Consider the following 13,990-nt stretch of genomic DNA (forward strand, 5'->3'; position numbering starts at 1 on the left):
CGACGACCTGCACGCGAAGTCGAGCACTTTACGGTAGAACAGTTTAACGAGGACCAATACCGCACACCCTCGGTCCCTACGCAGACTGATCCAAGTGGTCACCCACCCGCACACTGACCGCAGCCAGTGATGCTTGACTTCGATGATCTGCTGGGAACCGTGTCTTAACGATCAGTCCACTGCGGGACTACATTTTTTTAAAGTTACCTGAAGCCGTGTGTTTATTTTGTTTGAAATTCTGCTTTTAAAAAGCGTTTCTACAAAACTAAATAATTTTAAATAAACGATAACTGAAATATAAAAAAAAAATAGTTTCGTAGTGAAAAGCAAAATTAATAGGAAAATGGTGCTAATTCGTTTAAGAGAAACGAAGAGTGAAGTGACGTAGAGTGAGTATCTCGATCCTGATTGGTTGTTGATACGCGGCATTTGTTTACGTTAGCAACTGTTCTTTCCATTCTATTTCGAGTAAGCTAAGCCCGTCAAATATCAATTCCTTTAAATGACACGACACTCTATGCTAGTTCACAGAGATTTCAATTCTTTCACTATATATTTCTTACTTAGCACAAAAACAGATACTAAGCCTTGTGGAACATAAACAAAGTAATTAAGCATGGAAGTTGCCAGATACACAAAACAAAAATACATCACGGTTGCAGTAAAATACATTAACAAATAATAAATTTAGGTTGAGTAAAAGAAGTAGATGAGAAAGAATTCTATTTCAACAAATTCGATGTGCGATACGGTTGTATTTAATTAACTTATCTTTAATTAATATTCTAACTTATGTAGAGAAACTCTATGTAACTCTAATGTGCCATGTTGCTGATAAAGATTAGCTGACGTCATTGGTCACATGTGTGGGTATCAGTGATCTTCTTCTTATTGAAGTGCAAGTACCCAATTGGTGCAGTTTCAATAGGTACCAAATATGCACTTATGAAGGTATGAAGCATTTAATGAGCAAATTTGATACCGATTACAGCTGCACTAATACTGTACATTTTTATGATAGATACCGAGGCTCTTCATGACACCTCGAAGATATATGTACAGAAGAAAGTAACATTTGATTGTAGTAAGTTTTAAATATCATGATCAACAGCCTTATGCCGATGATTCTGAATACAGTTAATGTTTATTTTGATGGGATGAACTGCTAAATACATGTTTTACAAAATCTAATATTATTACAATGTATTAAGACATTTAAAATTTTCAGATTGTTTTTTTGTTAAATTAAAAAAAAAATTAGTGAATGCTTTTTAAATTTATATTTACCAGGTTTGTAAAATTTCCAAGCAATTTCTACATATTTTTGTTCGAAATCTTAATAAAAATAAAAAATATACTTCCAAATACTTTTTTTTTTTTTTTTTTTTTTGCAGACGATCATAAATCAAAAATAGAATTTTATTTTATGCTTTTCAAAATTGTCATATAATACTTTTATCTTATAACTTACGGAAATTCTAAGAAGTATTCTTTGCATTATTGCAATGGATTAAGTCATTAAAAAGTTCAGTTTTCACTTTTGTTTTTTTAAACATGACTATCTTTACCCTAGAACTGCTAGAGTTTTGAAATATATACTTTTCAGAAGTATTTCCGGTGTCTAAATTTGACACGGGCTTTTCTTTGATGGTAATGAAAAACCTTAAAATACCGCGTTTATTCGAGATTATTTACTATCGGCTTTCAATTGCAAACGATAATTTAAATCTTTCTACATAAATTTTTAACAAGCGTAAAAAGATCTACGTTTTTCTGCAGACGATCATAAAGAAATATATTTATGTGCTGTTTTTCTTTTATGCTATCCATGTGGTCAGAATCAGAGCCGGACTACAGGACTGACCTAGTTGAAGATAATGGGTACTTCGTGGATTGTTGATCATATGTGATGATTTTTCGTGAAGGAGGGTGGTAGGGGATGGAGAGCAAAATCAGTTTTCGGAAGTACTTGATGAGAGGCGCGTGTTGTGGTGGAAGGAAAAACTTCATCCATCATCTGTTGGCCAACAAGAAGAAAGAAAAAAGAGAACCAAACATGAAGAAGGGAGTTTACTGCGCATGATCAGTTCTTTCCGGACACAGGCGCATTGAATTTTCAAAATTTTATTCCAACTCTTTCGGATTGGGAATTTCGTCCCGGAGCGAAGTGATCCTATGCTACTCTGAATTTGCTGTTAATTATGTGAGTAATTATTATTAATCCATTTCTCGTTTTTTTAATTGTTGTTCGAATTATAAAATCTATTTGGCAAATTTTGAAAAATTAATTTATATCATCGAGTACTAAAGACTCAAATTAGTAAAAGCATTCGTAAATCATTTTAAAGTTGTAATTATAATAATTTTGGTACAATTTTTCATTGCGGAAAAAGTTTTTTTTTTTTCAGATTATTATTTGATTGTTTTGATCATTATTTAAGATAAATTATAATTTAAAGATTTTTTTAAATTATAATTTGTAACCGTCGTAATCGTTTGTGTAGATTGCAAAATCCATTTGACCAATTTTGGGGAAATTAATTTTTCTGATCGAGTACTGAAGGATCAAATTAGTAAAAGCATTCGTAAATTATTTTAAATTTGTAATTATAATAATTTTGGTACAATTTTTCACTGTGGAAAAAGTTTTTTTTAGAATATTATTTGATTGTTTTGGTCATTAATTAAGAATAATTTAAAGATTTTTTAATTATAATTTGTAATTGCTTGTGTAATCGTTTGTGTAGAATATTCTTTTCTAATTTTATACAGTTTCTCAACTTTAACGTTCAAAAATTTTGATTCGGAGATTTTGATACAAATTCAACAACGTATTAAAGACTCGTAGCAAGTTGCAATTGCTTTTCTGACAATACATTTTTGATTCTGTAAGAGTAAAGGAAAAACATAAAGTTTTTATTTGTTTGCTTTTAAACAATTTAAATATTATTTTTACTTAACAAATTTAATAACTTTTACACAAAATGTTTAATAAATATTGGCAAGAAATATTCACTAATACATGCTCAATTTTATAAGCAAAAAAAAACTTAACGTTTTTTTTACAATACATCAGAAAGAGAATACCAGAACAATTTTAACAATAATCATGTCATTCTTATTCTCATGTAGGGTAAAAAAAAAAATGTAGATTTTTTTAATCATACAACAGACTACATACATACGTCAAAAGTTAAGCTATGGAAGAAGAAAAATATTAAGAATCACTAGAATTAATTAATTTCCTAAGACATCAATCAATTCGAAAATTAATTTAAAAAGACATCAAAGCCCGATTCTGACTAATCTCGGCTAATTTGCTGTGTTAAGTAATTAAGAAAGGTAATGAATATAATTTTAAGCTGGGTATTGAATTGATAGCTTTAAAATTACTAATAATTGTAATTAAAATTACAAAAAATATAACAAAGTAAATAAAATACAAAAAGAAGTCCTTTTTTTCATTAACTGTAATTTAATTTTATATTTTGTCAATTTTAAGATAAAATATATTTAAACTTGGAATACCTTACTCCATGATAAAAAATAAAAACAAATTTTGATTGGGAAAAATAATTTATGCTTCTATGAAATTAAATCACGTGTTAAACCGATTTCTCATTTAATTAATAAATAAATAATAATAAGTTATGTTTTAATTTTTATTTCACTTACTAGAGCTCATATAGTTAGAGACAGCTTTAGTTCTAGAATGTATAAATAATTTTTATTTTCAAAACATTTAATAAGTTTATTTGATATTTTTTATAAACTAAATTTAAATAGTAACGCAATGACTTAAAAAAAATTGTGCAAATATAATGTCAAATTTCAAAAAAGAGAAAAGAAAAAAAGAAGACAGAAAGAGAGAAAATTGATTTTAGGCATTTCAAATTGACATCAGGGCATTTTCGTTAAAATAAAAATTAATTCAACCCCATACAAAATCATTATAAGTTGGTCTTTTCAAAGTATTACCAAAACTATTATTAAGTTTTAATGTTTAATTTTATATGTAAGTCATGGATCTATTATTATTAGTAAAAATTTTAAAATTATGAGAGACTAGGCTTAAATGAATCTTAAAAAATTTATAAAATATTGTTTGAAGAAGTCTTGCATTACAATTAAAATAAAACTAGACTAAACTCAGTGGCACGACAGCCCATAGAGGGTCAAGGCCTACTGTGCCCATCTCAGTTTTCTTGACCTTGAGCTCTGGGGTGCAAAAGCAGATGTTCCGGTTAGCTGGTCAGCCGGACGCGGAACCCCCAGTGTTTAGTTCCCAAGCATGCAAAACCTTGCCCGGCCCGAGTATCGAACCCAGAACCTGTGGCACGTTAGAGCGAAGCGCTACTACTCTGCCCTGCCGGGAGTCATTACTTTTAAACTGCGACATTATCAATAATTTGTGAATTATTAGCTTGGATCACTTAAAGAAACTTTAAACTATCATTAAAAATAAGTGACTTTTCAAGAAATTTCTGAACTATATTATTTAAAAAGAAAAGAAGATAATGTTAAAAGAACTTCAATACTGCTAAAAGAGATTAAATTAAATTTATTATTTATTAATTAATCATTATATTAATTAATTATTTTATTAATTAATTAATTAAAATTCAATATTATTTTAAGAATTTAAAAAAATTAAAATTCAAGTATTCGAGAAAATTTCGAAATCGTTTAAACGCTTTTAGTTTCAAATCAATAAATAGATAAATAATATTTTATTTAACTCTTAATAAATACATTAGTGGAAGTAATTGGTTAAAAGGAAAATATAGTGTTTTTAACAGAAAAATTGCTAAACATTGGTAAAAAAATTTATCGGTATTTTTTTCTTTCAAAATAACTAATATTATTACAAAATTATCAATAACTAAACAATTACTTAGAAGAAAAAGAAATTATGTTTTCGGATAGTTCAAATCAGTAGAAACAGTTTCTGCGTTGGTAATCATAACCACAATGGTTATGAATCAGAAAATCCGCATTTCTTTCAAGTGCATCCTTATAACGAAATAATGGAAGGGCTGTGCGGAATTAATGATTAATTGTACTTCTTGAATGATTAATTATACTTATTTTACCAGAACAACGACTAACATTTTTATTATTTTGCATATGGAAACCTAAAACCATTAAAACAAGTGTTACCCGATTTTGAGAAAAGTTAAAAGGGTTATTTGCATGCAGTCCCTGGCCAAGTTATTAGACGCATTATAAGATTCTATGTAAAATCTTAATTATCAGGTGATACTATACAACTTTATTATTTTTCGCAGCTAAAACCGGTTTTCACTTTTTTACGTTCGTGTATCAATTGGTTAAATTATACGATATATAATATAAATCCGACGATTGGATAAATTGGACGATACATTATATAAATATAGAATATTTATTATATCAGTTATTATATTAGCACTAGGAGGCTCCGCCCCCTGCTCGCTGACGCTCGCCAACCCCCGAGAATTGCTACGCAATCCTATGTGGTTCACGCCGTGAACCATGGCTCGCTGCACTCGCTCGCCAATGAACACAATGTTCTAGCACAAAGACATAGTATTTTATCATCAAAGCCATAGTATTGTACTTATGTAGAAGAATTCTACCAATGTTCTTATTGGCTTTTAAAAAAGTATATTAGCTATTTAGATTGTACATGGTGGAAAAATCAAAACATTAACTAAATAAGAAACATATTAGCAAAATAAATTATCAAATATTGCTTCACTAATATTCTGTATTTAAAAGCGTGAAAATTCAATGCATAAATAAACGCGAAACATAAAAAAAATTCAATGCATTCAATACAAACACTTAAACGTTTTTTAGACGTTTAGGTAGCTCCCAGTAGAAAAATATCAATTCAACAGCGGCCTTTTAAAGCATTCTCACTTCAATTAATTAATTAATTCCTAATTGAGTTTAAATTAAATATTGTCATGTTTTTAGTGCATGAATCTGAATTGAACAACCTGATAATGCTCACTCTGGTTATTGTTATCTGGTTGCTCACTACGTGCTCTTGCGCGCCGAATCCAATCAATTAAAAATGAAAACTGTTGCCAGCGCGAGAAAAGAAATATCATCGGTTTTATTGATACATACATACGTACGTATTAGCGTTTTATATAATAAGATGAACAACCTGATAATGCTCACTCTGGTTATTGTTATCTGGTTGCTCACTACGTGCTCTTGCGCGCCGAATCCAATCAATTAAAAATGAAAACTGTTGCCAGCGCGAGAAAAGAAATATCATCGGTTTTATTGATACATACATACGTACGTATTAGCGTTTTATATAATAAGATATTATAATAATTAGATCAAATTATTAGACGCACTGTAGTGTTTTAATAATGACATGTTTTGCACGAGTTTATAGGCAATACTTTTATATTTAAACATAAATGTAATGGGTTTTTAATTCAGGAGATTTTTTATATGCTTCCTATTTGTATTTATTTTTAATGTATTGCATTACAATGTTAATCCATTGATACACGAATGCAAACCGATTTCAGCTGCGTAAAAACAATAAAACTGTGTAGATTAGCTGTTAAGATTTTGAATAGAATCTTATAATGCGTCTAATAATTTGGACAGGGACTGTATATACCTTTACATGGCTTACCACACTAACACTATGTCAACTCGTTTACACAGCAAATTACGCTGCGCAAACAGCAATAAATTTAACGACCCCAGCAAAGATCTTCATAATTAATGTACAACAGAAGAAAAAAAAAAGCATCAATAACATAGATATATACTTCATTAATCGTTCTTTCACTAAGAAAAAAAAAAGTCGTTGAATTAATTATTTTTCGCCAGGTGTAGCAAAAACATTGTCACTGGATTGTAAATAAAAATTTGGGGCAAAATGTCCGCAAGAATCAACAAGGGGTGAAGATAATTGCCCCTTCAACACTGAAGGTTGCTTCTAATCGCGTCGTTGCAGGCAGGTTCAAAAATTGATCATAAAATTCCCCGACGCGCATAGTGGGAAAAATCGCCCTCCAGCGAACTTTTATCTTTATCCCTGGCTCGAGGGAAAAACGTCAAGAACTTTTCATCGAAAGGAAAACTTGAGACGCAGACTTTAAAAAGAAAAGAAAAAAGAAAAAAGCTTGAAAACAGATGGTGATAATATTATTAAATATATTTTCAAGGGGAGTTTTTTTTTCCGCCTTTCTTTATTGAAGTAGTCTGTTGTACTGAAACAAAGCAAAACGTTATGAATTTTGATTACGATTTTTTTTTTAAATGTAAAACAAAGTCACAGTTTAAGGCGACTGAATTATTGTGTAATATTTTTTCTTTAAAAAAATGATTAATACAAAAAAAAAGTATCTCGAATTTTCTATTCTCATCATAAAACATAATACAGATAAGAAATTTTTAAAAAAAATTTTTATGTTTAAAATTTATTAACGAAAATTGTAAAAATAGACTAAAATGGGACTTTTATACAAATTCGGAAGCTAAAAATGAGTTTAAAACTCAAAATTTTCCTTTAGTATATGAGGTAAAGGGAAAAAATTGTGTACTTAAAAAAAAAAAAAAACTTGATTTTGCAGATCATTTTTTCGTATCCACTTTTAACAGTTCGTATTTTTTTTTTTTTTTTAAAGTATCTAAATTAAAATTGAAAAAAAAAGCTTTTCTTCAATCAACTTTTTAATTTCAAAAACTTTTTTTAATTTGAGAGTAATTTTTTTTCCATTATTTATTACTTTCGAAGGAAATAGTCAACTTAACAAACTGTTCCTTAAAAAAGATAGAATTTCATTTTTACTCTCAAAGACTTAATGCATTCATTCAGTTAAATAATTGTATTTTTCGTAGTTTCACCCTTATTTGGGCGTTTTAAAAGTCTTTAAAATGTAGATGAAACAGAAAAATAAATATTAAACGTCTCTTTGATAAACTTACTCACTTTTTAATCAAACTCGTATTATTTAAACCTTTAATTAAACATTGCATTTATGAATTATAATAATGCTTGAAAAATTTTTTTGACCAACATAATCCAACTTTTGTTAACATTTCTGAATTTTAACACAAACACAGAGAATTTAAAAACTAAATATTTAGTAATAATTTATAAAAAGATAAGGCTCGTAGTTAGTACGTTAATGTTAGTTAGATTACAACTTTTCAATAGTGTAAAAAAAAAACAGACGATAAACAAAACAGACGATAAACAAGACAAAAAAAAAATGTTTTTAACTTTGAATTCCATAGAACAAAAAAAAGAAGAAGAAAACAAAATGGTGTGTATTATGTGAAAGAACTTCGATTCGCAGTTTGTCCCAAAAAGCATTGGAAAGGGGCTGACAAATTCATGTCCCATTTCTCATCGATCGGCTCCCATAAACTGCTAACAAGTTGGGATCGGAAATGAGATAGCGGAAGAGAACATCATAAATTGAATTCCCGCCCAAATGAGAAATGGTAATGTTCTCTTTCAGAAAGTGGCAACGCTATGAGGATAACATCTTATAGCCCAATCAGCTACATTCAAAATCTGTAAATGGGAAATTAAGTGTTGCGTATTTTTTTTTACCAGGAGGAAAAAAATTCGCTTAATTATCTCGCAAACTTTTAGTTTTTTTTAGATATGTGCTTTATAATTTGTATGCAGTAGAAACAATTCTTCAAACCTCTAAACTAAGAATATGCCAGAAAATAATATTTATTCATTTTTTAGCAGTGTACTTTATTATTTATTTGAAATTGAAACAATTCTTCTAACCTTGAAGCTGAGAATATGCCCGCATATAATATTTATTCATATTTTTCACAAAATGGGGATCATTTTTTAACTGTGTACTTTATAATTTGTAGGCAGTCGAAACAATTCTTCGAATATTGAAACTGAGAATATGCCCTCAAATAATATTTATTCATATTTTTTTAGAAAATGGCGAGTGTTTTAATGCTTATTTAGTTTATTATTTTTATAAAATAATTTACTGCAGTGCAAACTTTCAGTTTTTGAGCTATATATACTTTGTTTGCAGTTGAAACAATTCTTATAACCTTGAGGCTGAGAATATGCCCGCAAATAATATTTATTCCATTTTTTAAAAAATGGCGAGTGTTTTAATGCTTATTTAGTTTATTATTTTTTAAAGTAATAAATAAGGAACATAATTTCTTATTACCTAATTTAGACGAATCATGAGTTAGAGTAGAGCTATCCATTAGAACGTCTTGTGGTTTTCTTCTCCATGTAATGTAAATGCGGATTTGTTCTATTCTTTTACAAATTATATTTTTCACGAAATTTGATCAAATTGTTCCCTTGTCTGCTGGGTTGGGCTTAATATTACAATAGGACGTACTGTATTTAAAACAACAAGAGGGTGAGAGAGATAAAAATATGCATGGAATTCCCACCCAAATAAGACTTGATAGTGTTCTTTTTCTAGAATTCGCAACACTATTTGTGTAGCATCGCATAGCTAATTTCATGGCCAACGTTGAGCACCTGATCCACATCGAATTTTCGGTTAATAATTTATAATTTATTACCGTGGTTGTACAGCCGACTCAATTTTGGGTTTACGACTACTTATGTTCAACTCCTTAGCTTCGCAATTTTTAGCCCGATCCAGAAAGCAAAGAAACTCCTAGATCAAAAATTGGGAGAAATTAACCCCTTCGTGGAAGACTTTTTGATGGAACTAACCCGCATTTGAGTTACATGAAGGGGGAAACCACTAAAACCTCCCATGATTTGCCTGATGGTAAGGCGCTTTAACCCATGATCCGTCTACCACTGAGGATATTTTTACGTAAGCATGTGGTCGGTGCAAGCCGTACGCGGAGTTCGTATCGACAAATCACAGCTGGGATTCGAATCCGGTTCACCTCATTGGAAGACGAACGCTCTTTTCCTTGAGCAACCACGGCTTTTTTTTTAATGTAAAATGAAAAACGCAATTGAGCTTCATCTTGAAATATAGTTTGTCTGCGGTAAGAACTCCCCCCGTGACAAAGTCTGAGGCCATTGGCTGACCCCACACCTCTAATTGAGATAGTTATACCTCGTTACGATAGTCACAGCCACCGGTCCAGGTGAATGGCTGGGGGAGTTCTTACTTTAGACAAACTATATATCACTCGTCTTCTACTCGTTGTAACTAGAATATGCTCTATTTTTCTCTACTCTTTTCCTCTCTCGATTTTCATTATTTCGAGATATCTTGTTTTTTTCGACACCAGTATAATCCAACTTTCAATTAAAACATATACTACCATGGTGAAAGGAAGATCTGCTGGAACCATGGAGAGGGGAAAAGTGTGGAGAGTAGAGAAATCACGTAACCTTAAGACGAAAACTCTATTTTCTAAGGGAATAGTACTTCGTTTACTTATAATACAAAAAAAAAATCTTACGGGTCCTTTACTTTAATAAAAAAATTAGCTTATTTTATTTGTGGTTGTAATCAAATTTACAATGTCTGTTGTTGTTGTTCTTTTTACAGGTCACAAGCATAAGTAGTTAGTCATGAGTCACTTTACCCGGGAGTAAACAGCAATAAAGTATGTCAATAATTTATGTTAGCACTATCCTCTTCCTCAGCCTAGTTCCCTGCGCAAGAACGGGACATCAAGACTTGCGCAAAGAATTAGCAGCTGTCAAAGAGCTTGTGATAACCGTAGAAAGTAAGATTTCTCATAGTATCCTATTTTTGAAAATTTTCTGTTAACTGATAAGCAATTAAATAAATAAAAAATTTGTATCTTACTGCATGAGTAATTCCAGGTTATAACAATTCATAAAAGTGTATTAATGTAATTTGCACCAAAAAAAAATAATCATAAAACTGTTAATAATAAGATCAGGCATTAATTTAAATGACTTTATTTTAAAATGCAACGTAGAATTATATTAATCTAATAATAATAAAAGCAATCCTCCGAAACTCTTAATTTAGAAATCAAACAAAATAAAAAACGTAATATATAACAGTAGAGGTAATTTTACCTTTAAATTAGGGAAATAAAAGTATTTATAGGAAAAAAAAATACCTGTAAGACTTATAATATTAATTTTATGCTGATGACAACCAATCGAAAAAGAAAATTAATGTGGTAAAACTGGATCCTACCATGTGATTTTTCAGCCAATAAAAATGTATTGATAACAATGGAAAACTGTGACTAAACTATTAGATTTTTATATATGAGTCATTCCACGTCAGATCAATCACTTTTGGACCGACCCCCACCCCCTCCGATTTTAATGAAATTTGGTGGAATAAACGCACATGATAAAGTAAGCAATTTTATCAATTTTTAGATTTTAATTTGAAAATCGTCCAAATTATTGACATTTGAAAAAAAAAAAAATTTTCATAAAAAACAACAATCTTGCATAGATATAAATGACTGTAGCTTTTTTTTCTATATGTAACAGAACAAAATTTCAAACACCATTGCAAACCTAAGAATTATACCTATTATTTGATACCTTATATGACTTTCTGATGCTAGGTCAAACTTCCAAATTGACCTGATTTGACCTTAAATACCACACGTTAGCAAATTTGTAGCCTGGAGTTTCAACAGGAAGGGTAAAAAGAATTAACAAAAGTGAAATATTGAATAATTAAAAACTTTATGTTGTACAATGCACACAATTAATATTTCTTTCTTTTCCGGACAGAAATGACTTGAATTTAATATTTAATTATATAATACACGCATTTTGCTACAAATCAGCAGATTTGACAGCATTTGGAACTACTAAACACTGATTTAACATGATCACCGCTATTTCTAATCAATATGCAAATTCTTTTAAATAATCAATAATGAGAACATCATTTTCAAGCTTCTCATTTATATGTGTTATAAATTTCTCGAAGCACTCACTTTTTTGAATTTTTAAAATTAAAAAATAAATAAATAAAAATAAAGTTCTGTGTTCTTCTTTTTCTTGTTAGTTTAATCAAAAAATAAGATATTGTAGTCAATAAGTTAATGTGAGTCATTAATATTTGCTAGCTTAATAACAAATTTTCAGATGTTTTAAAAATAACAGTGAAGTTTATTAAATAAAACAAGTATTGTAAGCAATTCTGAATGAGAAAAAAATAAAAGACAAATACACTGAATGAAATAAAATTATATTTTGTTGAAAGAAAAAACAAAAAACAAAATACGAATCTTAAAAAGGTTAATTTTAATTTTGCTTTGATTATACAAAAATTATCATTTGCTGTGAGCGCTGAAGCAGATGTTTTAATTTAAAATGCAAGCATCCTAACGCATTAGTTCTGTGTGTTTCCTTTTCTTTCTCTTTGCAAGTTAATTTTATTATTTATTTATTTTTTTTATAACCAATGAGGCTTTTCAAAAGACTCTTTTAGATATCTGCCATTTAGATTTACGATTTTGTGTACTTAAGGCTAATTTTGCTGTTTAAGATAATTTAATAAATTACTGTAATGTTATTTAATGTGTTATTGTAATGTGTCAATTACTGTATAATTTAATCAATGTATTTCATTTCACAAAATTGATTTTAAAGGTCAAATTTTTTGTGTTAATCCTCTGGTTAAAAATGACCACACCTATGTCAAAAAGAATTTGAGAAAAGTACTACCTAGGATGATTGAAAAATTCCAAAATTTATCTTTGCAACAAAAAATATGTTCTTCTTTTCGAATATCTCTCTCAAAATTGCCTGATTTCTCATTCATAAATGAAAAACCATAAATGAGTAAATCATAAAAAAGTCATAAATGAAAAAAAAAAAAAACTAGGTTGCTCAGCGAATTAAACGTTTTACGTTTTTTACTCAATTTTCAATGGATATTATGTTAATTGTTTTAGATGGAGAAAAAAAAAGTTGCACAGTGTACCGTTTTTATTAATTCTTTATATCCTTCTTGTTGAAACTCCAGGCTACAAATTTGTAAATGTGTAGAAGAATGTTGCAGTAAAAAAAAAAAATTCTTTTTCGAAATTTTTTGAGACCACATATTTTGAGATATTTCAGATCAAAGGTCAAATCAGGTCACTTTGAAATTTTGGCCTAGCTTTTGAAGGTCATATATGGTATCAAATGAAAGGTCTCTTTCTTAGCTCTGCAATGGTGTTTGAAATTTTCTTTGTTGATACAATTAGCGATACAGTTAAAGTTACAGTTTTTTATACAGTACAGTTACATGCAAGTTTTTCATGAAAATTTTATTTTTTCAAATTTGGACAATTTTCAAATTAAAAATTGGTAAAATTGCTTACTATATCGTGTGTGTTTAGTTCACCAGATTCGTTAAATGATTCAGAACTTAACTTTCAGCTTCATGCACAAAGTGATGAATGCAAAAATTTTATTTAAAATGCATTCGTCCGTTTGGTATGCAAAAATATTAAATTACAGTTGAAAAATCACCAAATTTGTTATAACAATATACTTTAAATATTTGAAATAATTTTAAATGTTTTTTTTAAATGATTACTTAGAAAAACGATTTATGTTTATTTATACATCTTAATAGTATCATAAGGGAAAATGGGAAGTGGAGGCACAAGTGTTCTCTTTAGCACAGTGATTCTCAACCACTGTGCCGCGGCACTTTTGTGTGCCGCTAAATTCTTAAAATGTGCCGCCAAATATTAGAAATGATACAATAAAAATCATAATGTTTTTTTTTATTACGAATAAAGTTATAGATAGTGTTATATCTTTATTCCATAAAGTTATAGAATAAAGAAAAGTGTATATATATAAAATATTGTATATATATATAAACATTTTGTAATTTTCCCACGCTTTAAGCAAGCTAAATAGTAACTTTCAAACGGAAATAAAAGTTAATCATTAAAGTAAGTTTTGCAATTAATAGTTACAAAGACAAATTGACAAAGGATAACTAACAAAAAATAAGCTAACAATTAATAATCAGCAAGAGAACTAGTTAACAAGAAATCACAGAAAAATAACAATTAATAGCTA

The 13,990-nt window shown here is 29.1% G+C and overlaps 1 protein-coding gene across 2 annotated transcripts in view; it reads left to right on the plus strand.

The window, feature by feature from the left end:
- Positions 1 to 2,090: 2,090 nt before the first annotated feature.
- Positions 2,091 to 13,990, plus strand: part of LOC107437313 (uncharacterized) — a 29,409-nt gene continuing 17,509 nt past the window's right edge. For both annotated transcript variants that reach the window (XR_015435979.1, XM_087169490.1), the window contains exons 1-2: positions 2,091 to 2,203; positions 10,509 to 10,689. Coding sequence is in view for 1 of the 2 variants with exons in the window: in XM_087169490.1 (XP_087025616.1) it covers positions 10,569 to 10,689 (121 nt within the window). In the remaining variant the exon portion in view is untranslated. The remainder of the gene's footprint in view (positions 2,204 to 10,508; positions 10,690 to 13,990) is intronic.

This window comes from Parasteatoda tepidariorum, chromosome 8 (genome assembly GCF_982258835.1).
Source record: "Parasteatoda tepidariorum strain Cologne lab strain chromosome 8, Ptep-v5.0, whole genome shotgun sequence".
Classification (NCBI taxonomy): Eukaryota; Metazoa; Arthropoda; class Arachnida; order Araneae; family Theridiidae; genus Parasteatoda; species Parasteatoda tepidariorum.